The sequence below is a fragment of the Thamnophis sirtalis genome, unplaced genomic scaffold (assembly GCF_051295495.1).
Source record: "Thamnophis sirtalis isolate CommonGarterSnake01/CBP01778 unplaced genomic scaffold, rThaSir2_p1.2 scaffold_7, whole genome shotgun sequence".
Lineage (NCBI taxonomy): Eukaryota > Metazoa > Chordata > Lepidosauria > Squamata > Natricidae > Thamnophis > Thamnophis sirtalis.
Window position 1 is genome coordinate 55,115,800 of NW_028261387.1, and position 27,216 is coordinate 55,143,015.

Here is a 27,216-nt window from a genome sequence, read left to right on the forward strand (position 1 = left end):
GCAAATGTCTTCATGTTTTGAAATAATATCCCAAAGCTGGGAGACCAGGGCATAATATAGACCACAATGAGTTTCTAATAACATGAGAGGCATTCAGTTTTCCTTATTTAGAAATAAGTTAGTTCTATCCAGGCTACCATTTGTTCAGTTTCTTGAACTCATGTCTTTCTATGTATTATTTTGAAGGATTATTTGAAAGATTCCCCAGCTCTGCCTCACCATTTCCATAGTATAATGCTTGTCTTGTCTTCTTTTTCTTTCTCCACCCATATTATATTACTTTTTTGGTAATGTTTATTTCACCAGCATTCAGCCTCCAGAATGGCATCATATACAGGTATATCAATATGACCATGGATACCTCCCTAAGCCTAATGCGTGAAGTGATATGCTCCATTTTGCAAATCCATCTCAGTTAAGGATTAATTTAAGTTCAGCTGGGGGCAGGGGGAAGGGGGAGAGAGTCATCATGACTCTATTATTTTGTCTGACTGATTTGCACAAAATAAATATCTTCTGCATATATAGGCTCATATGAAGAGAAAATGCCATGGAACGTTCTCAAAATATTTCAGCCTGACTCAGTCATATATAGCTTGTGTGGATGTTGGGTAATGTTTTGCTCTGCAAAGCATCTCTTTGGAAATGTTCTTTATCACTGAGCTAGAACCCAGTAGCTACCTGATAAGCAGCTGTTTGGAGACTGCTCATACTCCCCTAGAAAACCATTTAGAATGGCCATAATATGTTCTCAAATGTTCAAATGGGCTCACTTGTGCCCTGCCCCAAACTAGATATTCCTTACGGCATGGTCATAAACTGGTCAACAAAATAGCATCAGATAGGTGGCATTCAATATGCTACTGCAGAATTGTTGAGGATCTTTTGAAATATAATAGTGTATATGATGCAGCTAAATCAAAGTCTTTGAGGCACATAGTTGCTGATGTTGCTGTACAGGGAAAAAAACCAAAACTGAAAAGGTAGAATTACAATGATAAAATGGAACATAAAAAGCATCAATGTAAGAAAGTTCAACAAAGTGAATAACAAAATGAATCAACTTCAACTGGGCTTTGTAGGCATTGGTAAAGTAGAGTGGATTGGAACTGAGCACATTTGATCAAAGAATTATACTGTTCACTACTAAGGAATGAAAAACAATGAACAGTGTGTTTCAAGGGCAGCCCTTGAAGAGTATTCGGCGACTTCAGCTTGTCCAGAATGCAGCCGCGCGAGCGATTGTGGGTGCACCTCGGTTCACCCACGTAACACCTATCCTCCGCGAGCTGCACTGGCTGCCTATTGGTCTCCGGATACGCTTCAAGGCGCTAGTCGTCACTTATAAAGCCCTTCATGGTATTGGACCTGGGTACTTGAGAGACCGCCTGCTGCCAATTACCTCCACCAGACTGATTAGATCGCACAGAGCAGGCCTCCTCTGAATTCCATCCGCCGGCCAGTGTCGACTGGCGACTACCCGGAGGAGAGCCTTCTCTGTGGCTGCTCCAACCCTCTGGAACGAACTCCCCGTGGAGATTCGCACCCTCACCACCCTCCAGGCCTTCCGCATAGCCTTAAAACCTGGCTGTTCCGACAGGCCTGGGGCTAAAGAATCGTTGCCCCTATCTCGAATGGTATGATTGTTGCGTTTTAACTATGTATTGTTTTTGTGTTGTTGTTAACTGTCTGTATCCCCCTTCCCTTGAGTTGTGAGCTGCCCTGAGTCCCTTCAGGGAAAAGGGCGGCATACAAATGAAATAAAACTCAAACTCAAACTGTTTCATAGCCATTAAAGATGTAGGTAGGCAGTCCTTGGGTGCAACACAGTCAGTAACTGAATAATGTTAGTCTTTGCAAGCAGTCCTTTTAGGTTTGACTACAGTAGTAAAGGAATCAGTAGTCAAGCAATATACCACAGACATTTGGTAGAATTGGAATGAAGGCTTTGGAAAAGATACTCAGATGTTCTGATATGTCCATAGCTATCAAAATCAAAATTGTGCAAGCAATGTTGGACTTTGAAGAAGCAGGATAAAAAAGATTATTGATGCTTTTGAACTTTTGATGTTGGAGAAAACTCTTGGAAATACTATGCATATCCAAGTAAATAAATGGATCATAGAATAAATCCATTTGAATTATCATTTGAGGCACAAGACCAGACTCAGACTATCATCTTTTGAACAAATTATGTGATGACCTGAAAGTCTACAATGCTGGAAAGTTGAAAAGCAAAAGAAGAGGACAATCAGCAGCAAGCAGAATAGACTTGAAATATACCAGCAATGGGTATACAGTAGAGAAACCTAAAGTGTAAAGCTTGGGACAGATTATTCTGGAGAAAGTCTGTTTAGCTCTTAAAAGTTGATACTAACTAAATAGCTCATAAATGGCTGTTTAAATAAAGGATTCATGAAAAAAGGATGGTAGAAAGAAAAACTAAGAAATGAAAAAAAATGATTTGTACTGATCATGACTGATAAAATATACTGTATATCAATTCCAACAATCCATCCTGCTCATCTGATTTGAAAGTCTTGAAGAAATAGAAATGGCAATTGTCTCATGGCTCTGGAAGAAGTTTGGATATTAATAAAAGATAAAGGTTCCTCTCGTACATATGTGCTAGTTGTTTCTGACTCTGGGGGTGGTGTTCATCTCTGTTTCAAAGCCGAAGAGCCAGCACTGTCCAAAGACGTTTCCGTGGTCATGTGGCCAGCATGACTAAACACCGAAGGTTCATGGAATGCTGTTATCTTCCCACCAAAGTGGTCTCTATTTTTCTACTTGTATTTCTAATGTGCTTTCGAACTGCTAGGTTGGAAGAAGCTGGGACAAGAAACGTTATGTGGCAGTAGGGATTCAACCTTTCGATCGACAAGCTCAGCGTCTTAGCCACTGAGCCACTATGTCCCTGATTGGATATTAATAGCTGAGATCATAAAGAGCAAGGATCTGCTTTAACAACTCAGGAATCTATGGGTTTTCTCTTTACTTTCACTTGTGTAAATGCATTTTAGAATTACAGAGTTGGAAGGGACTTTGGAGTCCAACTGCCTGCTCAGGCAGGAAACACTATACCACTTCAGACAAATGTTGATATTCATTTTTTTAAAAAAGAAACAAGTACAACTATGTTTGAAACAAAAGTGGCTGATGGTATTTTGGGTATACTAGGAAGGGAGGAAAGAAGCTGAGAAGAGCTGAGAAAGAAAAAAAATAAGGAAAGATAATGAGCTGCTGGAGAAAGAATGGAAGGATGGAGAGCGGTCCCAAATTCCGTCTCACCTATGAATTTGACATACCTTTTTGTTGTACATAAACATAAAGCAATGAAAATATATATTGCCTGTATTCTTTCCAAGTAAGGATAAAGGCTGTGTTTTCTATCTTTATTATGGTAATATATTCATTTATTCATTTCTCTACTTTTTCACAGAAAGAAACAGCAAAATGGATATAAAACGTCCTATGCATTCACAATGAAGTATTAGTTGTTAGGCAATTTAAGGAATCCAGTTAGTCTACTACAATATCAATCTTTCTCATATGCCATGACATTTCAGCAAGAATCCCGATTCATGTGAGAGATGTTTGTGGCCTTTGTCTTACCAAGAAGTCCCTACCTTCCCATAAATAGTATTCTAGTGGAGTGAACAGCATCTAATTAAGTCTGTCTTAAAAATGAACAACATGGGAAGAAGCTTGCTGTAATGTGTGAAGGAGTCTAACACAAGTCATGAGCCATTCCTGTGTATTTTGATTTTTTTCTTACATTACCATTTTTGTCTCTACTATTATTTAATTACTTGTATCTATGCAAAGGAATATTTCAGCTGAAAACTTACTTTTGCCAAACACTCAGAGACAAACTTAAGGCAAATCATTTCTGCCCTGTACTTCAATTAAGTACATCAAACCCAAAACAATCAAAATGCCATTTTGGAAATCAGATACTAAGTAACAATTAAAAAATACATATGCTGCTTTTTAAAATTATGAAAATGATCTAAACATATGTATAGTTTATACGAGAGACAATTCCAACATACATGCTTCTTTTATATCATATTAACAATTATGTTTGCTCTACTAAAACACAAAAATGTAAACATTAAGACTATCTACATTAATCTACTAAATAATTGATTCATTGTCTAGCACCAGCATTTGGACAATACCTGGCAGGAATTCTAGTTCCAACATATCTGGACAAAACCAAATTAGGGATATTTGCATTAAAAAGAAAATATATATTCTTTTCTCTAGTGGGATATTTATTTTTATGTTCATTATCCCATATCTAGCTAATGCTTCCAGTGACAAGCGTAAATAAGGCAGTATTATTCATGTTAGATGTTCTTGAATTATTTCCAGTTAAAACAAAAATATCCGTGATAATTAGTAGAAAAAAGACAATTCATTTCAGAGCCTAGTCACATTTTTGTTCTACATTCTATTTTCAAACAACACATTAAATAATCAATACGTTTTAGGATGGGCACTGACGGTTAGGAAGGCAATGGAGAAAAATATTTGGGGCAAGAAAAGAGGGTTAGAATATTTAATTTAGTCTAAAATATAGGCTAAATTAAAGCATGACTAATGTTATCTTATACAAATTTAAGCATACCACTTAAATATAGATATATTTGCATTTTTATTTTCATTTATACACTCTCAGATGTTTTGCTTGAAAATTAGATTCAAAGGCAAAACTATGACATAAATGTCAATTTAGAAGTAAACTGCATTGTATTCAAACCCCAAGATGTTAAAATAGGATTCCAGGCTCAGAAATATGTAACTCTACTTACTGTAACTGCAACTGCAACTAATGCCACTCTTGATTTCAATTTAATTAACTGTATCTGGATTAAGAATAACACTTCAAATTTATTTCCTTTATGTTAAAAAAAAATCAGTGACTTTTGGAATTCAAAGGATGTACTTGCTATGAGTTCTAGTAAGAGTCCCAGAAGCATCTAGAAAGTACTGTGTAGGGGGAAAAAGTTGCTTGCTTGTTCTTATGTACAGTATATGGACAATGAAAACAAAGTTTGAAAGAGACAGATCATTTGAAATTAGCTCAATTGCCTACTATACTGCATTTTCATGTTATAAAAGTCTCCTAACTTTTCCTATTTCTTTTAAATTGAAAATGTACTCAGTTCTTTTGAATTAAGCAAATCTGGTGAACAGTTTATTTTGTGTTGTTTAAGAACAGCCTCAATTATATTTCAAAAGGCTTTTGATGAGTTGCAGAGTTACAATCATCTTATATTATGTACAAATTGCAGCATAGCCTGCCCTAAGAGCAGAAAGGTAAAAAAGACAGTCTTAGATGGGTATGAGAAAGGCTAGTGATTACCAAATTCTAGGGACGTTCAGCTGCATACTATTCTGGAGCTGTAGTTGTTACATCTCTGTTGTATTTTAAAATTAAATTAAATTTACATTTTAAAAAAGTGAAAATGCCCTTTCTTACTCTAAACAGCATCAGATAGATATTAAACAACTCTCAAATAAGTGAAAAATCTAGGAAACATGCCTTGTGTCTCCCTGGATGAACTATTGTGAAGGATATCACATTTAAAAGTAGAAAAATAAAATAACCCCACCCCCCAAAGTCCACATTTATTAAGAACATACCCAATCCCATTGAAGCAGTTTGCTAATTTTACAATTTCCATACACAAATGCTGCGTCAGCCCTGAAAAACTAATGTTAACGCTTTAAAAAAAAAGATATTACAATTTCATTTAGGAATTTTTACTCCTAGCTCCTCTTTGTAGCTCCTCTTTGAGCTTTTCCAGCTGCATTAAGAAGGTCACAGCATTTTCACAGTTCTGTGTCAGCCACAACCTGGGGCTTTGTTTGGTGTCCATTTTTTGAGGATGGCTGGCCAGTTCCATTTTCCCGAGCCCCTCCATTGAGATTTGGTTTATCCTGCAGGTCAGGCTGCTCTTGAGAGGCCACAGGGATCTCAGGGTTGCCATGGCTATCATTTTCGATGTAATAAGGATCTTCACCCTAAAGGGGTTAGAGATATAAATAATAAAATTCAGAATTAGGCAAAGCTATTCAAAGGTCAACAAAACGATTTAGCTTCTATATAGAAAATAAAAAAAAATGTTCTTTCAGTCAGGCACTTCAGTCAGGGATTTAGAAAAGTATATTAAGATAATATTCTTGATGGAGTGGACAGGGAGGCCTTGTTCATGTATGAAGTATATTTCAGTGGCCTATCTGATCAATGATAATAATACAAATAATTTGACTATAAGCTTGTCAATAAAATGAGAGGTTGGATCAAATACTGAGAATCCGGAATACAGTTTCATTAATATTTTTGTCTATCCTGGTATCTAGGGTTTGGAGCGGAAAATTATTCATAGTTTACTTCCAGATTTTTTTAAACTGGAAGCACCAGAAAACTAATCTGGAGTTTTTTGCTCAGGGACAGATGTTTTAGCAATAAGTTATGAAATAGCCCCATGGATTGTAAGAGGTATTGCTCTATCTCTTTGCCCTATTATTTGATTCATACACAAGCTCACCTGCACCTATATTTCTTGATTGTAGAGATTGACAGTAATACCACTAATTTGCAATAATGGAATGATAGTCTATTTTCTGAAAGCTAATGTACAGTCCATAAGTAAATAAATGGAATAACAGGTCATCCATTAACTATTGCTGTGTTGACATTGGCATTGAATTTGTCAAGAGTTTTTATTACTATATGGTAGGACTATACAGTGCTTTGGATTTAGGTCTGGGAAAGACACACTCTGTGGAAAAATGACACCTTCGGTATGGTATTGCAGGTGTTCCTCCCAAATGTTCTAAATATCTTTTGAAAATTGTCTATGAAACTCTACAGAGTTCTATGTTTGCATTCCAGGTTAATTAAGGTGACCTACAGAAATTCATTGTATGAAAGTGGTTATTTAAAGAGAAAGATTTTTTCTTGGAGAAAAACTCTTAAAAAAAACACAAGAAAAGGGTCATGTCCCACAGATTTTGCAAAATCATTAGAGTTCATTAGAACGGTTCCAGCTATTTGCATTCCAATATTCCTATAATATCTCAAAAAGATATTTTCCTGGAAAATTATATGGGCAGTCAATTTATATGTGACTGAAACCCCATGAACGGTATTGAAGTAAAAGTGTCAGGTGCTGTTTCCCAGTTCCACTTCTCTACTTCATTTTACCACCTTCTGGATTTGGGAACAATATTTGCACATCCCCAGATATCAAAAATAAAAATTGATTACAGTTGCAGTTGTGCATTTAGCTGACATAGTTAAAATCAAAAGGTTGCCAGCCAGCCTAAAGATAGAAGAAACAGAAATTGAAAGCAACAAATGAATTAAGAAAAATATTTTCTTTTTCTTCACATTCTTTATTTCATCATTTGGTGATAAAATCATAGGGAAAGTTTTTAATGCAGCAGAAATAAGAGGAATAAATCCAATCTGAATTTAAAGCAGGAGGATATTGGGAATAATATGATTCCTATTTGGTGGTATTGATAAATTGTTTAATCTTACTGTTGAAAAAAGTAAGCATAACTTGAAATTGTAGAATATCTTATGGAAATGAACACATCACTTATAGTAATGGAAGAATAGCAATCCTGTCATTTTTCTCTGCAACTGCTGTTACATGCCTTCAGCTTTCTACTTGTTCTGCCAACTATAAGCACTAACCAGCCTCTCTCCCATGGGACTCCAGCTTCGTCGTCTCATAAGATAATATCCAGCTAATCCCAAAAATGCCAACAGCAGGCCGGTGGTGACTAAGGCAATAAGTGTCCCCCGAGAATGGACCTGGTGAATCTCAGTGCGTTCCTGCTTGTGGGATTTTATCCCAAGCTAAAAGGAAAAAAACAAACAAAAACAAAATAGAATTGAACCAAAGAAGTATGAAAACACCTATCAGGAATGCAAACAGCAGAAATGATAGATTCTTAAAGGTGATTTGTCATTTCTTACTCCATACAGTTTATGTCTTTTAATAAAATTTGTTACATAGAAAAGGTGCTTCCTCTGAAGTTTTTGTACCCTAGTTTAACACAGCTACCTCCTATGTCAGGTAGCTTGAAGGTTTTCACTTTGAAGTACTCTCATATCTTGTTTAAACAAGACATAGCAGGAATGAGGAAAGGACAACATAACAGTTCCAAACTGTTTAGAGTGTTAAAATATCCAGTTTATGGGGAAGTGAGGCTGACAAAATGCCCTATTAAATCTTAAAAAGCAAAGCCTTTAAAAAAACAGTTTTAAAAGTAAGTTCTTACTAAAGATTGAAGATTTTATAATCATCCGTCATTTATCTTTCTGGGCTGATAGCTTCCTGGAAGAGCAGAAGAGGCAGAATTAGCCTCTTCTGGGAATGATGGGTTATGTGATGCTTGCCAACAACTTAAAAACATCCCAAGAAATTTGCACATTATTGCTATTACACGTTTCACATGTGCTAGTGTAAACAATAACCTATTGCATATAATACAGACTAATTCTTTATATCATGGTATGACATTAGGTCTGAGGTAGACTTACAGAGTATAAAGTAAGACAAACAAATAGCAAAAAAAAACATTTTAAGGGAATGCAGAAAATAAAAAAGGCACAAAAGGATAGGACTAACAGCAATAAACAACTACAGACAGATTGGGCACATGTGCCAGTTGGCTATATTTCAGGCTAGACAAGTACATTGGGAGTAAAGGAAATACAATAATAAAAGGATGTGGCTTTAGGAAAAGGAAGGGGATTATATAAGAAAGAGCAAACTAGTGTAAACAACCATGCACTGGTGGAATAAATTTTGGACTCCATGTAAACGTACCTAAATAAATTCTATCAAAAGTGAGACACAATAGGTGGAATAGTTTTGTCCATTTTGGGAGGAAAATCGCAGCAACATAAAAGAGAACCCAATCAAATCTCTTAATCCAAAGTAATTCAAAGCACCTCATTCACTGTGTTTCTTTCAAATGATTTAAGAATTCAATCTGAAGATTGAATTGTGAGTTGCTGAATCTCTTTGAAATTGAATCACGCAGCTTTAAGATATGCATGTTTGGCAAGATAGTTTGGAAAGAGAGAAGTCCTGTGTTCTTCATATGTTTTGTATGTTAAATTACAATAGAAAGGAAACTAATTTTCAGGATGCAATTTCTGGAAAATTGGACTTTCTTTTGCACTTTGTAATAGAACACTGCACATCTTGAAAGCTATTTACCATATTTTTCGGAGTATAAGATGCACCAGAGTATAAGGCACACCAAGGTTTCGAAGAGGCAAATAGAAACCCAAGTTTTTGAACTCTGCAGACCTCCCAAAAGGCCCCTTTTTTGCAAAAATGGGCCCGTTTTTTTGTCAAAAAAGGGCTAGCATAAACTTTAGGAAGCTTATAGTGTGCTCCTGGGGGCTGGGGGGACCAAAACGAGTGAAAAACGGCCTTTTTTTTTTTGCTCATTTCTGCCCTCCCCAGCTCCCAGGAGCACTCTGCAAGGCTCTAAAGGCTATGCAAGGCCATTTTGGTGAAGGGGACAGGGTTTTGGGAGGCAAAAAATGCTGTATTCAGTGTATAAGAGACACCCAGATTTTCACCCTTTTTTTTTTTTTTGTAATTAGAAAAATATGGGTATGTCTTTAATGAATGAAATAGCTCCATGAAATCAGTTTCACTTTGTCTTCTGAAATATTCTCTGGCGAATCTGATACTAAAAGTGGTTTCTTCACATACAGGATACTGTAGATGCCCAGAAGCCTTTTCTGCCCAATAGAACTTTTGGTTGACATTTTAAGTTGATGACAACTCAAATCCATGAAAATGCATATTGCTTTTTGCTTAAAAGTGTTTTAGTGCTTAAAACATTTTACTCTGTTTTATAAAAATGGTAAGTTGGAAATTGTTTGGGAAATTCCCAGAGTCCGTTGCTTGTTATAGTAATTTGATTATTAAATTATAGATATTTTATTCCACATTCTTTGTGAAAAATATCACTGTTCATTTACATTATTTTAGTCATAAAGGATCTTGACATACAAACTTACCATTCAGATTTTGTAATATTTTAGGTTTTAATTTTTTTTATTCTGTTTCACCTAACTCCTATATGTAAAAGAATGAATAAATTACCGCTTTCAAATCTGGTTTCTTGTCATCCAGAAAGACACACAATGCGTCCGCACGTATATTTTCTAAAGCAGAGAAAACAGAAGAAGAATATTGGAATTATTTATCAAGCAAAGAAGCTTTAACAATATTTACAGTATCACTTCCACAGGTTTTATTCAAAGTTATATATGGCTTATATAACTGTGGTTTATTAAATAAATCACAATTGACTAGAGTGATAAAACATAGCATCATCATATGCTGTTGATACATAGCATATACCATAGCCATGAATAGATATGCGATAGAACTGTTAATTGACTCTGTGGAGATTGTTTGGGTCTCGATGAGGAAGAACACATTTTAATTGAATCCCTCCAAGAAGGAGTGGCTTTGGATCTACAAATCTAACAATTGCAAGGAAAATCCATTTCTTAAAACTCTAAAGGTTGTATTCCTTTGTTCAAAGATGTTTTTTAATTTGAGAATTCTCCTGTTTGAAAACCAGATGTCAGAGAAACCTTTTTGTACAATTAAAACTTTTTTTTCCTGGATTTGGAGGACTTACTTATAGTCACCAAAGATCTAGTCACTTCTATTAGATCATAGGTGTCAAACTTGTGGTGTCACGCCGTCATGTGATGTTTCATGACATTTTTCCCATTCACAGAGCTGGGGTGGGCATGGCCATTATTAAAAAATGCTCAACATGGGATGACTCTTGAAGGACCTGTGGAAACTGAAGCTGCTGGAGAATGAGAAGGCTGCAGTAGTAATGGGAGTTGCCTTAATTTCCAACTGAATATTGGGTGTGGTGTAAGGTGCTGGTTGCCACATTTAAAACTTATATAGATCTGATCCTGGTTATCTGGTTATCTTCTCCTTAATTCATTTGCCTGTCCAAACAAATGAAATAGTATAGCAATAGACTTAGATTTATATACTGCTCCATAGTGCTTTGCAGCAGTCTCTGGGTAGTTCACAATGTACGCATATTGCCACCTATAATCTGCATCCTCATTTTACTGACCTTGGAAATATAGTAGGCTGAGTCAACCTTGAGCGGGTCAGGATTGAACTCCTGGCAGTGGGCAGAGTTAGCATGCAAATACTGTATTCTAATCACTGTGCCACCATAGCTCATGAATAAATAAAAATCAACTCTTCCACATTCGATCTCTCCAAGATTATACCTGATGTGGCCCTAAGGCAAGCATTCTTTGAAACTCCCTTCCAGTGGAAATGTCACATCACTCTTAGGATCCAGGAAAACTTTGAAAACCAACTCATTTTGTCTTCTACATGGAGAGAGGGTTTTTTTAATTGAAAGATGGGACACACTCATGTCCCTATGTGTGCTTCTGGAAAATAATTATGTGTATTTAAGGATTTGGAGAGTATTTTATCTGTTTACCTGTTTAGCTGCCTAGATCCTATGGGAGCAGACAAAATTCAAGCATAATAAAAATACATAAATAAGTTATAAGTGATGGTTTACAAATCAAACTGAGTGTGTTTGCACAAATTTAATAAACACATTATTAAATAAAATTCTAAAATAAAACCAAATAACACTATGGCCCATGCAATCTGTGAATCAAGTCAGAGTTTTCAATTAGTATTTGAATGCTGTTGTAATATATACCATCTATTGTTTTGAATTTAATAATGACAGGAATGTGGGTGAAAGAGGTTCTAATTTTTTATTTGCTGCTGGCCACAACATTTAGCTGATTTTGAAAAAAAAAAACCTAAGGTGGGATAGATTGGTTAGCCCCTAGATAAGAGATAACAAGGAAATCCCATGGCTGTAAACTAACTGGGAAGTAAAAAACCAAAAACAAAAGTAAACCACTTCCTGACCTTAATTTTTTGTTGAATAGAAGTAATGCCTAGCTGAGGGCACCTATTACATTTTGAAATGGTTGGTTTTTCAAATATTTTCTATAATCTAAGGATGAAAAAGATAGTAAAAACTTTGGGTTTACTTATCTTGCAAACCCATAATTGCAGGATTGGGGCTAAATGAGTTATATGTAAGAGTTGTTGAATCAGCCAAAGGTAAAATAATGGTTTCATGAGACATGTGAAATCTAGTCAATCTTAGCAAGTCACTGACCAATTTGATTACAAGCTATAATAAATCCCTTCAACTAACCTGTATTGTTAACTGCAAGCAACAACATGCAGTGGTGATTCATATCAGAGTTGGCCAGTTCAATATGGCATGGCACTTCTTTTTTTTTACAAACCAATTTGCTCAATCCCTCCCCTTTGTTTCTTTTAAAGTTTTCCTAAAAAATAAGACAAAACAAAAACAGTTACAGTTGTAGAACATTTTTCATCATTTGTTTTTCTTTACATTTATCCAAAACCAAGTGGCATATTAATTATCACTGGTTTCTACCATGTTTTCCCGAAAATAAGACAGGGTCTTATTTTTTTACCACCCCCCAATAAGCATTTGGCCTTATTTTTTGGGAGGTCTTATCATTTTTGAGATGCAGGGGGCAGCGAGCATGGTTAGCTCATGGCTGCTGCTGTGCTGCAATATTTTAGGGGAGGGCTTATTTTTGGGGAGGGCTTATTTGAGCTCATGCACTCAGAAGTCCGAATAGGCTTATTTTCCGAAGAGGTCTTATTTTGGGGGAAACAGGGTATAAACATAGCAATATTTCCATGAGCTACAGTCTGTTCTCCCAGTAACATCTATTTATGGATTTCTTGGCTCAAAATCTACAAAGGTTAAGATAAACCATAAACATTAAGAACAATTTTCCAAGAAGGCATAGCAACTCCATTTATGGAATCCCTATTTTCTACTATGACTTTCAAAAATACATGCATAGAAATATTCTTTACGGTACATTAATGAGCACATCTCTAAAAATGGGAAAGATTATGTGAATTATAGCACGTGAAAGCAGACCTACAGTAGTTTAGAACATGTTTAAGCTATATGCTTGGGATTCTTAATTGTTTCACTGTAGTATAATGGATGGAAAGGATTACATGTCCACTTATTAAAACATTATAATAAATCAAAATAGAGAGAATATGTACTAAAATATTTGTCAACACATTTCCGTGGATACTGATTACTAATTAAATATAATCTTAAATTGCTGATTAAATAAGTAATGTCATTATAACAATTCATTCTGCAACTATGTCCTAAACGAGCCAAGGCACTCTTAATGTTTTGAAATCACGAGCACCCTGTCCTTTTCCACTGTTACCAGGCAGGAGATGAGGGAAATAACAAGCACAGACTTGGCCTTCCTGTTTCAGAAATGCCTTGAGTATTTCAAATGGTTTTTTCATGGCACATTTTGCAAGGATAAAAATCTTCCCACATAAAGATTAAAATAAAATGTCGCCTTTCCCAAACACTTGTGGAGGAGACAGGAAGAAAAGTGTGAGGCTGTAGTTATTTCCCCCCCCCTCCATTTGGTCAATTTGGACATCAAAAGAAAGGCATAGGTCAAGGTCAGACTCAGAAGACCTAGAGCTAAAATAATAATCTAAAGCAATTTAGAAATATAGGCTGGTTCAATAAGTTGAAAAAAGAATAAGTTGAAAAAAGATTGAGTCTGGTTGTTGAATTTTTCATGTCCAATATATATTAAACTAGTAGAAATTTCTTCTTTAATTTTTTTTTCTAACATTGTGGAATTTGGAAAAAAATATGTACAGAGGGTGGGATTCTGTCCATCTGTTTGTTCATCAGCACAATAATTATTTAAAAACCGACTAGAATGATGCCAAATTTGCACTAGAAAGAAAAGCAAGTAAAAGAAAGTTATAAAATGGGCTGGATCTGCTTGGGAGCTGTGGAGAAAAAACACTCCTGTTAAATTCTTCCTAGGCCTCCTTATGGGAAAGGCAATTAGGCAGCTGCTGAGAACTTTCCTCCTCCCCTCAGAGCAGGATATATGTAATCCATGTTCTACAGGAAACATATATGGACCGAGGATCCTGTCCCCAGGCCTCGATTTTGACACCCCTGTCTTAAAGTTTCACTTCAGCTTTCCTTTGCTTTACAGACCTGCAACAATCCTAAATGCAAGGATCACTTGAAAAATTACATTTTCATCATTGTCATAACTGCACTCACAATCTGAGCCAGTCACTAAATGAGGGTTCTCTGTAAATAACTTCCTACCGGCTGGAGGAATTCATGAATTGATAGGCACAGTGTAGGATTTTACATATTAATCCATTTAGGATTTGGAATATCCATTCATACATTCAGGTGGTTTAATTAGCTTCATAAAAATCTCAAATGGTGATTTAATGTAGCCCAATGGAATAAACAAAAGCTACACAATAGAAATAAAAATGTAAACAATCACAGAATTCATTATGCAAGGGAAATGGAAGAATGCAAATAAAGCCAAACAAAAACCATTCCCACAGATATTAGTTTGGGATATTGAGGAAAAGCACTCATGGTTTTTTTCTTTTTTGTGGAAAAAATTGAGAGGATGTCAGAGTTTCCTTTCTACTGAATGGAAAAAGCCTGACAGAAAGACAAACAAGTTGAAGGGGTTCATTCTATCTATTTGTGTCTCAGACACAGCAATCAGTCTTAAAAATAATGCATGAGACAAAGAAGGCCTGATACCAATTTCCACTAAAAATTAGCCAAGAGATAAAGCTGCAAATTGTGTGTACCGGTATCCTCAGGACTGTAATACATTATAGTATCTTTTCAGTTTCTGTAGTAAGTGAAAAAGATCATAACAAAGAAATATGGTGTTGTTATTAGTTGCGAAGTCATATCCAACCCATCACAACCCCATGGACAACATTCCTCCAGGCCTTCCTGTCCTCTACCATCCTCTGGAGTCCATTTAAGCTCACGCCCACTCCATCCAGCCACCTCATTCTCTGTCGTCACCTTTTTCTTCTGCCCTCAATCTTTCCTAGCGTCAGGTTCTTCTCCAGTGATTTCTTCCTTCTCATTAGGTGGGTGCACATAAACCTAGAGGTTTAAACTGATGCCTCCTAGATGTATCGGCTACTATAATTTCTCTCCCATTGGTGGAGACTGGTGCAAGATTTTAGCAATTAGGATTGAGCAATAATAATTACTATAAAAGAATAAATTATAAAGTGACATTTAAGCTTATACTTGGAATATTAATAATAATTACTATAAAAAATAAATTATGAAGTGACATTTAAGCTTATACTTGGAATATTCACTTATGCAACTGATTTTGCTAGAATTGGTTTCAGCTTTCATTCTCCTTACAAAAAAAATAGTATAAACAGATGATTCAAATATGAATTTTATAATAAATTCCTGTTCATCATACTATTATATCATCATCATCATCATCATCATCATCATCATCATCATCATCATCATCCATGTTTCCTCAATAGCATGCATGGTCATCACAATTAAAGGAAATATTATGATCTGGGTTCTTAGTCATCCATTAAAAATTTCTGTTCATGTAAAAAAACCCTGTCCATATACATACCAGTGAATAAAAACAATGTTTCAGATGGAAATCAAACACTGGTTTGTGACTTCCTTTTATAGAATATATTATAGTTCTCCACATTGACAAATTAATGTTCACAATTCATTAGTTAATAACAATTTTTTGCTTATTAGCTATTTTTGTTTGAATGCTACATAGTGCCTTATTAGCCAGTACAGCACTATTAGCCAGTTTTTAATAATTTAGAAAAACCTACAAACCATTACTAATATCAGAATTGTTATTAAATAATATTATTCAATGTTTTAGCATTGGGGATATGGTAACATGTGATTTCCAAGGCTTATAAGCCTTTATCAAAAGTTGTGATGACAAAGCCAGAACTTCAGTCAAATGGCCACTTCTGTACAAGATTCACAGCCTGATTCATTTAGGCAGTTTTTCTAATTTGGTGTCTTCTAGATGTATCAGAACTTCAGATTTCAGGCTTTCCAATCAATGATTTCAATATATACGTTACTGGCAATGTGTGAAAAACCGGCATTGTATAGAATACCTAGGAAATCCCTATAGAATGACATAGGAAATCTATAGAATGTATGATTTTTTAGGCAAAGTATGAAATGTTTGTGTTATTTTAATATGCTATATACTTTCTCTAGGTATTGTATACGTAGGCATTATGCAGAGTGCCAAGAGCTATTTAGGCAAATTATGAAAAAAAGAATCATGAAAAGACTTAGAGTTAAGATTAGTACTAACATACAGTATATGAAAATGAAAAAATAAATTCAAAATAAAGTACAGGACTTTCTTACTGAAAAAAATAAAAAATCAGCATTGAGCTACTTGTTGCAACAGGGAAGGCAAGAATGGCATTTTAGGGGGAGTATTTTATAGTTTTCCATTTGGCATTGCATAGATGTCACAGGAAATGTGTGATATATTAAGCATTTCATACTTTGACGTCTCATTTTTGGCATTCTATAGATTTCCTAGGGCATTCTATAAAATGCCTAATTTCACACATTTACAGGAACATATAAATTATGTCAATCCTGCAGAGGAGTAATCTTCGTTCTCAATCATGTATAGTAACTGAAATAATAATAAAGATCAATCTGATAAAATTTCCCTAATACTGATCCCAAATACATTATGTAAATGAATAGAGCTAAAAGAAAGCCAACCTGCATGTTGTTATCACAATTCTAAATAAATTATTAATGTGTTGTTTTTTTGCTTAAATATCACCCCACTAGGTGGCGCCTATGCTACAAAAGTAAACTTCTGTAGGAGTTTAAGTCAGCAGATGGTTTACAAACGTTTTGAAAAACTTTCAGCTTAAATAATTTCCATATATTCTACCACATATTAGATCTTTCTAAATATTACTTTAGCATAAACATTTAAATACTGGTATTATTGTACATTTCAACATGGGATGTTGACATACCTGCTTCTGCAGTGCAGTGCATGCTCAATATAATTGTTTACTGGTTTAGCTATAGTACAGCTCAAATTGCAAAACTTCCATTTCAAGGTTTGCAAGAGAGAAATTTTGTGGCACTTGCAGAGAGGCCATTCTCTCATTTCTGGAACTCTTGCTTTATCCCAGCATTCTGCTGCTTGAACTCAACCAAACGTTTCTCAACCAACTGGATTTAACACTTTCTAGTCGATGTCTAATCAGTTTCACAAATCTTTACAATCTCTCCTCCAATTCAGGTTAATTTTCCTTGTTATAGAAACAGGATGTCATGAATTCTTACCTCGGTCTACCCTCTAGGATAGATGCTAAGAATTAACAACAATGATGCCAAAAATTAAGAAATTGGCATCCTATCATCACCATGCAAAATGTATTTAGTCATGCCGGCCACATGACCATGGAGAAATCTTTGGACAGCGCTGGCTCTTCGGCTTTGAAATTGAGATGAGCACCTCCTCCTAGAGTTGGGAATGACTAGCACATATGTGCAAGGGAAACCTTTATCTTACAACTATTGATGCTATAGTGGAAAAAGTGCTTGATGTGATGCTGGATGGAGTTCATTGGACAACTTATAAATTTAACAAATGGAATGCATGAACACCTATTGTTTTAAAGATGGGCGGAGGATAACGATCACTTTTTACTTTTCCATGTTGGCTCTTCTGCACCAAGAAATTCCCTTCTCAGCTTTTTATCTTAAAGCAAAGCAAAACCTCCATTATAATGAATGCCCCCGTTGCCATTTGCTCCTTCTTGTCTACTTACACAAGATTGGACTTCATGGAGTTCCAAGCATACCACTTCAGTGGCAGGAGACAGCTGCTTGATTTTCATACATGTGATATTGAACTAGAAAAAGAAAGGATGAAAGAGTGTATCATTGTATTTCCTTTTGTCTAGTGTCATTTGTCTATTTTATTTGCTAATTGCATTTCCGTGAAATCACCAATTAATTAGTAAGTGCTTGAAAGGTTCTTGGTGCTTTCTCAGTTTGGTTGTTGTCTTGCAAATGGTTCATCACCCAAACTATGTAACATCATCAGTACTAGCCTGATGATGTTACCTAGTTTAGCTAATGAAACATCTGCAAGAAAACAATTAAGTTCAGAGAGCACCAAGGACCCCTAATTTCAACCCTGAGCTACAAATATTCTCTTTTATTGATATGTGCTTACTGAATAATTCAAGAACAAAGAATAAACATTGCTAAAATGTGACAGAAAAAAGCACAAATATTTTTTTCTTGTGGAAAAAAAAAATTCCCAAAGAATAACAGAAATGATTAAAAAGGTCTTTTTATGCTTACATGTGATTTTAAACAAATAGTTGTATTAAGCAGACAAACCAGCAACTTGGTGTAAACATAACCACAAAGAAGGTGTTAGGCCACTATCTCTGTGAAGGCTATTCTGTAATAGAAACACCAACATCAAGAAGACTGTTTCTGAAATACAAGTTCACCTTATGTGATGGGGACACACTGAACCATATCTGTGAACATAATTACAAAGTTCAGGCTGGCAGACGTATGCAAGAGACAATTATCTCAGGAAATTCTGTAGAGATTCTCAGTCACGGTTGTCCCCAAAGTGCTTTTTCAGGAGGCAACCGGACTTTCTTGTTTTTCCTTTGAAGACGTTTCACTTCTCGTCCAAGAAGCTTCTTCAGTTCTGACTGGATAGTGGGGTATGGACTTTCTTGTTTTTCTTTCCATTCCCCACTACCCTATCAGAGCTGAAGAAGCTTCTTGGATGAGAAGCAAAAATTCTTCAAAGGAAAAACAAGAAAGTCCAGTTGCCTCCTGAAAAAGCACTAACTAAGGAAATATTCTCACAGTTCTAATGTTAGAAAACTTTCAACCATTTTCTGAAAGGAGACATAATTCAAAAACGTATATGCTTCCATCAGACAAATAGCATTATATGGCTGAAAAGACCATTGATGAATATAGAGTAACCTAAAATGGAGATAGCAAACCAAATAAATCTGTTGAACTTAAATTTTATCTACTTGAAATCATAGGTAAACTTCCTCAAAAGCAATCAAACATATCAGATATATGAAAGAAGGGTCAGTATCAAGGAATATGTTACTTTAGTATCAGTTACTTTTGTTTTAGGAATATTTGGCTTTGTAATTCCAATACTAAGAACAGAGTCAATTTAAATTCAGACTAAGGCAAATGTTTATGCAATAACTGAATTAGTTTTACCTGTACTCAGATACATTTTCATATAGCAAGATGAGATTGTGTGACAATTTACATTTTCTGAACACAAAATAGTAACAAAACAGTAGCTAGTAAAATGGTCATGTAGAACATTACAGTGTCTGAATGTCAAATGCTATTAAAAACCTGAATGTGGGAAAGCGCATTAGAGAAAACCACAGCTGGGAGTTGCAAATTTATGTTCCCTCGTCCCTTCACATTTGTGCTTTGGGCAGCTTGCCAATCAGCTGTTGGAGCTTCCTCTGCTGAGGAAAAAAGTTATGTAAACACATCTATTCTCTTGCACCCTCTTCCTCAATAAAATGAAATAAGAACAATAGCCTAAGTGAGATTCAAAGAAATAAATGTGCACCTATAAGAATCATCTAGGAAGCTGAAGAATATAGGCTGGCACTTTTGAAAAAGAATCTGAAATTAACATGTTGATGAGAGTGATCAATACACCAATCATTGATTTACAATAATGATCCCAATAAAGGAGATTATAGTTTTTCTTTTTCATAACAATCCCAAATTTTCACAATCTTACCATCAGATTGTTGTTCTCAGTCATGGCTGTATTAAGAAAAACAGTAGAATTATCTGTTGTTGGCTTAGTAGGTTCATTTGTTAAAAGCGATGTTGAGCTTAAATTTTGAGTTGTTGTCTCATTGTTAGTAGTCAATATTGCATTCCACTGTGTAGTAACTGATGTAGCTGTTGTATTTGGTGAAATTACATTTGTTGTGGGTATGCTGGGGGCAAATGTCTCTGGTTTGGTAGCATTACTTGATGTCTCTGGAAAGAAATAAAGGAATTGATTGGTAGATAAAAATGCCAAATCCAGTATAAACATCTGGCTGACTAACAATAATAATAATTCATGATCAATTTATACATACATGGTCAATTTTTTCAAATGATTACATGATCAATTTCTACAAAAGATGAGGGGGAAATGGATCAAGATACAAGTTTTCCATTTGTCAATTACAAAAAGCCACATTTCTTGGATCTACATATATACTATGCTGATATATTATGACATCCCAACTTCTTGGAAAGAACTTAATGTGAATGAAGAACCACATCATCTAAAAACTGGCAGCTGTGCTTTCACATTTTGGGGTAAATTGATGGACTATTAGTGTGCACTTAATAATCTCAAATAGCACATTTTAATATGGAGCTTCAGATGCATCATTCAGCCATACCTAAATATATTTTGAGAAATCCCTCTCAACCATTCTAACCAGCATAATATCTTAATGTCAGGGAATTGTGCAGCCGGTGTCCAAATGGAGTCATAGATGCTAACACGAACAAGCATTTTTATATAAATAAATATATTTACAGTAAATAAAATAGGAAAACGGGCATCGCCAGGTAAACCAACAAAGCAGGAACATCATGAGGTAAATCACAGAGAGCACACAGAGAAAAAAAGTGGAAAACGAGGAAACTCTCCCTTTACTCTCACAGCAACCAATTACATTTCCAATTCCTTCACGTCGTGGCCACTTCTCTTTAACCAATTAGCTATAACTATATGTTTTTACACATTGTCCAACCCTTCAATTTTAAATATCTTAACACCTAATGAAATACTGCTCTCTAAATTTAGGAGATTTTTGTCTTTGGCTAGGTTTAATGCCTTCCCAATAGTGGTCACTGAGGGAAGATACAAGGACATTTCATTTGAGTAAAGACTAGTCCTTCTGGCACAGGAGCAATATAGATATTGAGCCATCTTCCCTTGTGTAGTATTGTATTGTTCACTTTATGTTATTTCATATCAGGAGTTGCTATCTCCATTTTTAGACCAATGTCCTAGTTACTCCTTTTCTCTTCACCTATTGCTATCTGATCAGTTGAACTTTGTCTTACTGAACATAGCTAAGTAGCTACCGGTAAATATATTGTCCTATTACTTGCAGTAATAGCTGTATCTTACTAATAATCATGTTTTAAATAGTATTGTTCCAGACTAAGTGATTGTTTATTGTTAGTTTTATTCTTTTTTTTTTTAAATAGTTACTCACATTTAGGATTCACGGTTGTGAACTCTGCTGTTTATTTTCATGACTCACTATTTAGGAGTTGTATGTATTAATTTTGAATTTATTTTGAACTTATATATGATAGTAACACCTGTTCCAAACATTTCAGATATTTAACAATACATTTGCATAATAAGCAAAGTATTTTAGGCCAAAGTAAAGGTTCCCCTCATAGATATATTATAGTCATTCCCAACTCTAGGGAGCAATCTCTATTTCAAAGTGAAGAGCCAGCGCTGTCCGAAGACGTTTCTGTGGTCATGTGGCCAGCATGACTAAATGCTAAAGGCACACAGAACATTGTTACCTTCCCACCAAGGTGGTTCCTATTTTTCTACTTGCATTTTTTACATGTTTTTGAACTACTAGGTTGGCAGAAGCTGGGACAAGTAATGGGAGCTCACTCTGTTATATGGCACTATGGATTCTAACTGTTGAACTGCCAACTTTACTGATTGACATGCTCAGCATCTTAGCCACTGAGCCACCCTATAAAGTATTTTAGTACCAGCTAAAAATTGATTTAAAATAATAGTCTGGAATTGGGAAGGGAAATTGATAAATTGATGTCTAGAGGTAAAATTAAAGTACACTTATAACATTTCATTCCTGATAAAAGGAAATTAAAAATTGAACAGTTTCTTGAAAAATTTGGAAATTGCACTAAGAATTATTCAATGAAAATTACATTTCAATATTTTTTTTCTTCCAGATCAGAATAGGTCAGAATATTATCTGTCTGAGAAAAGATAGGAAAACTGGGAAAACAGAAATGGCAACACTTTGAGGAAGTTTATGTTTTTATCATAAATGATTAAGTGAGTCAAACTAGTTCCATAGAAATGTTAAAGCCAACTTACCTTTTAGTGATATAACAGTAGAGCTTAAAGGGGTAATTGTAGAAGCAGAACTAGGAGCAATGATTGTCGTCAACTTCTCAGTAATAATGGTAGTATTTAGAGAAATACTACTTGAAACACTTTCCACACCAGAGACACGAGTTTCTAAAAATGAAAAAAGGAAAGAAATGCAAAATATTTATAGTTATTCAGTACAGTTCCAAACCGATAGCAAAGGTAAGAGGATTTCATGCCTGATGGAGATTCTACAGGGGCTGGAAAAGGCACATGGGGAGAGTGCAGGTCAGGAAAAATTTGTGGGCAGAGATCAGGGCAGCTTGTGGGTGGTAGTGGAATGGGTTGAGAGGGTATACGTGTGTTCCTTCTCTTTTGTTCCTTTCTCCCTCCCTACCCATTACTGAGAAACTGTCATGGAAATTGAAAAGGAAGTTCCCATGAATATAGCAGAAGCAAAGCAGCACAATAGCATCCAGTAGAACTGAAGCAGCCACAACTTTCCAGATTCAATCCTTCTAGAATAATGGGTCCCAGACTCCCAGATTTTGGACACATTCTGTAAGTTAGCCTATTTAAGGTACCTTAGTTCAAAAAATTGTTGCCCTATAATGTTCTGTTGCACCCAGTTAAAGGTCACAACAATGAGCGTTTTAGTGCAGTAGTATTTAGATAGAATTCCATGGAATTTACAAAGAGGAAGGTTGACAGATTCCTGTAGGGATTCACAATTTAAAATAAACAGGAAAGCATTGGGGGAGCAGGAAGGGGAGAGAGAGATCAATCTGGAAAAGACAGGCTATTAGTTCAATTGCTTGTACATTGCCTTAGATTAAAGTTATTCTGAGAAAAAAAGGAAAATGTGAATTTCAGGGAGGGAATTTTAGGGAGGAATCAACACAAGAAAGCATTCAGGGAGGCAGTTCTAGGAGTATCTAACCCATGCTAGCTTCTTCTAGAATACAAAAGATGAAAGGGTGGAGCAGAAGCTCTTTGGATGATTAAAATTTACAGGAAGGGATGTATCAGAATAGAAAAGCAGATAAGCAACTATAATTCCATGGAACAGTTTCCTGTACCCCTGAAGTATAGCCCTTGAAACCTAAAATGCCTCTACATTGGCAGATCTCCTTCTGCAGCAATGGAACTACGTATCATACAGTGAGTAGGAAGAATGATTTAAAAGTGGGGATTGCAATGGGAGCAGTACTATGTCAGGCCTACAGTCATCTTTACTTTTGGTTCTTTGGCCTGCCATACTTTCTATTTGCTATGCATTTTCTATTGTGGGAAAATGGGAGGGGGGGTTGTAAGGAGTCTCATACTATGTAGTCACAACAAAATTCTTTCTAGAAAACCAAGGTTATCCTTTGTCTCTGCACCTGACCGGAATTAGATGGGTGGAACTGCCAGCATGGCAGTGGGAGGTTGGACCATGTGAAGGACTTGTAGGTGTGGGGCAAGATCTTGAACTTTCAACTGGGTGAGGAAAACCCGGAAGTTTTAAGCTTCGGGTTTTCCTAAATGTGCCAACATGGCTCTCTTAATAAATTGGAACTTTGAGCAATACTTTGCCTTGGACTCTGATTTACTTTTGGATGCTATTTAGAACTATATTTTCCAACATACAGTATATTTCTCTTATTAGACTATAAAGAACCGATATATCCACATTTCAGCAGGAGAGATCATGTACTTCCAAAGCCACAAGCATATAATATACACATGTAGAAAGATACTGTATCGAGAAAATTAATCACATGTACATTTTCCCCCATTGCAGTTGAACAATTTGGGAGTGTGAGATCAGGAGGAAAGGGCAAGGCATACAGTTGAGGCTTCTTGCCTAGGCATCAGAGCACCAATGAAAGCAGTCCTTGATAATAACAACTTGGGAATATAGCAGTAGACTTAGCAATAGCAGTAGACTTATATACTGCTTCATAGGCCTTTCAGGCCTCTCTAAGCGGTTTACAGAGAGTCAGCATATTGCCCCCAACAATCTGGGTCCTCAGATTGGGAACATATTGCATTGAAAATTACAATATCACTGCTAATGCAGGGGTAAAATGTCAGGACTCTTTGTGGTTTCCCAAGCCATAGGAGTGTGCTGCCTACATGGAATTCCTTATATGAAAGAAGAAGTGAATTATTTCATCTTGGGGTAGTAATTACATTAATTGTAAATAATTAAAGTAAAATTAAATGAGATGTTTTTATCCTAGCCTTGCTCACTTCTTTATTCTGACCCAGTTACATCTGGAATGCAATCATCCAACATACTCCTGAAAAGTCAAAGTCATATCAAAGGACCAAGTACAGAGACCTGAGAGGGAAAAATCAAAGACAGAAAACATGGCTCATCTTGAAAATAGTAAAAGTTTGATTAGATAGATCTTGACTTGAAGCAAACCAACTGAGAACCAAATCATGAAGACAACTTTGAAGAATTTGGACAAATGGGAAATCAAACAGAAGAGAATAATCAACTATATCAAAGACTGAACAGATCTTATTGAGATGGAAGAGTGAGGACAGTTGGGTGGAAAGTTGGGCATTGAAAATAGTTTTGGTAAGGGCCATTCAGAGGATGATAGTGGCAGAAACCATATGGGAAAGCTTTAAAGGTAGGATTGAACAAAAAATGCTGGTAGAATGAAAGATAGCTAGTTTAAGGAATTTATGATGCAGGACACAAAGGAAATTAGATAAATAAATAATAAAGATGTAACTGAATTAGTATTCATGTGAACGCACACACATACATAACCCTCTTCATTTTTTTTTGCAAGAAAGTTCTGTATTAGAATAGATATTTCATATCACAAAACATGCATTTGTATACAGATGTTTTTAGTAGTTGATGCTGTTTTTGTTTGGAAAATTGTTCTGAGTTATTCACAGTAGTGCTGGATTGCAATTTTCCAGCCCTTTACTTTGGTCTCTGCTGGAAGCTGGAGTTTATCAACATCTGGACAGCTGTCTCTAACCTAATTCTTTGTAATTCTTTAAGCAATATTTAAGATAATATTTCCATTTATAATTCCAGTAATAAAACACTGATGCCTTAAAATATTTATTCCTAATTATTTTGCCTTTTTAGGTTAAATGCATTTGAGCTTTCAGAAACCTTTAAAAAAAATTAGGTTGATTCTAATAACAAATGCTACAATTTCAGACTTTCAAACTATTGTGGTTATATTTTTTCTTTAAAAGTCAATACAGACTTGAAACTCAGATAACAAGTGAACAAGTTTTAAATCTTTATTTTTATAATCCACATTCAACAACAGCTTTGTTTGTTCCCTTTTGTGAAAATATTACCGATACCTAATGTAATTTATGAGCTACTATTATTGTTTCTGAAAGCAGACAATTTTTCCTGTGCTTCTTTCATGAGCCATACTTCTCGAAGTTCCTTTAAACAATATTTAAATTGTTTGAAAGTATGTTTTAGAGGAATTTTAATCATGGTATTTTTTTCTAAAGGTCAAAAGGCTAGAAGCAGAACAAGAAATCAGTTATTTTCCAGGATTTGGGCAAGGTGTATATTTGTATCCATCAGCCTTATTAAAAGAACATTCTGTTGTGCAAAAGGATATGTTCCCATTGCCAAGAATTCTGGATTATCTTAAAATTAATCTAGAACAAATGTTTAGAGCCAAGTGCCTGAAACAGAGTAATTGATGTCTCATATAACATAGCTCAGGATGTGTGTATTAATGCTGCAAGTTCACCATAGTGTTGGCCAGACATTATTTTGTATTCACTGCATGAAAGGCTATTTGTATACACATTCCAGTTTGCAAAATAACTAACATTCATGTATTTGTATCCAAATTGTAGACATGTGACATTTGCATGCTCATTTGTATACACTTCACTAAGTGCTTGATTTACATTTAAACTGCTGAATTTATATTAATTACAAATCATCTTAATATAACCTACTTGCATACTGAAAAAAAATCAGATTTATAGTTTTCATTTTTAGTATTAAATTTATATGCTACTTCTTGATGGCAACTTAAAACAAAATAGAAGCTAGTGTATACTACAAATATAATATGAATAAAATTAAAATCCTACTAGTTAACCTCTGCCTTTTAGGATCAATCATTAAGGGACAAGAAGTCAAAAAATATGCCAAAGACTAGCACTTGGTAGAACACCCATGAAAGCCTCGGAAAAAATTTAAAAACCCTTATGTATCTACGCCTACAAAGATACGAATCATGCAAACCATGGTTTTCCCTGTGACATCCCATAGAAGTGAAATTTGGAAAAAAAGCATGATAGGAAGAGTATTGACACCTTTGGACTTTACTGTTCAGTAACTTTACTTGGTATTCTCTGCTGAGAATACCAAGGACAGCTAAGAAAACAAACCAATGAATAATCAAAGAAATCACCACAAAATTCTCCCTTGAGTTCAAATGACTAGGCTCAAATTATCCCACTTTAGACACATTATGCAAAGGCATATCTCTCCGGAGAAGGTTCTAATATTGGAAAAGATGAAAGGAAAGGAAAGAGGACGACCAGTAGCAAGGTGGATGGACTTTGCTAGTGATAATGAACACATCATTAGAAGACCTGAAAGACCAAGTTAGGAATATATTATCATGGAGAAAATCTATTTATATGGATGATAGGAGTAAAAAAAATGACCTAATGGCACATAATCATCATTTATGAAAAATAGAATGAAATACCGGTTTTCTTCTCATTATTTTAATACTTTGTAATCATGATCCCTCTCTCATTCTTCAATAACAATGCTTGTTCTGTCTCTGTCACAAAGAGAAACTAGAAAGAAACAGATTAAATGAAACTTGCACACTGGGGCAGATTCTGACTCCCTTCTCTGGTTGACCACACCTGAAGACAAATAATTTGTTCGGGCATTCTCAAATCTGCACGAACCGACAGGATTTTCCTGTCCCTTAGTACTGTAGGAATTGCCTTGAAAACAGGATATCAGATTATCCATGTGGTAG

General features: G+C 35.3%; 1 protein-coding gene and 1 long non-coding RNA gene across 3 annotated transcripts in view; one reads left to right on the top strand and one right to left on the bottom strand.

The window, feature by feature from the left end:
• Window positions 1–27,216, top strand: part of LOC148044671 (uncharacterized) — an 89,018-nt gene that overhangs the window by 23,812 nt on the left and 37,990 nt on the right. The window contains exon 2 of one of the 2 annotated variants that reach the window (XR_015697336.1): window positions 9,767–10,170. The exons of the other annotated variant lie outside the window; for it this stretch is intronic. This is a non-coding gene — a long non-coding RNA (uncharacterized LOC148044671). Of the gene's footprint in view, window positions 1–9,766; window positions 10,171–27,216 lie in introns of those variants that run through there. 2 annotated transcript variants of the gene reach the window in all.
• CD34 (CD34 molecule) overlaps window positions 3,988–27,216 on the bottom strand; it is a 35,017-nt gene continuing 11,788 nt past the window's right edge. Inside the window, exons 2-8 of the mRNA XM_014059462.2 lie at window positions 22,223–22,366; window positions 19,853–20,100; window positions 17,859–17,942; window positions 12,298–12,433; window positions 10,161–10,222; window positions 7,721–7,885; window positions 3,988–6,036 (exon numbers count right to left, since the gene is read on the bottom strand). Coding sequence (XP_013914937.2) covers window positions 5,845–6,036; window positions 7,721–7,885; window positions 10,161–10,222; window positions 12,298–12,433; window positions 17,859–17,942; window positions 19,853–20,100; window positions 22,223–22,366 — 1,031 coding nt within the window. The 3' untranslated portion in view covers window positions 3,988–5,844. The remainder of the gene's footprint in view (window positions 6,037–7,720; window positions 7,886–10,160; window positions 10,223–12,297; window positions 12,434–17,858; window positions 17,943–19,852; window positions 20,101–22,222; window positions 22,367–27,216) is intronic.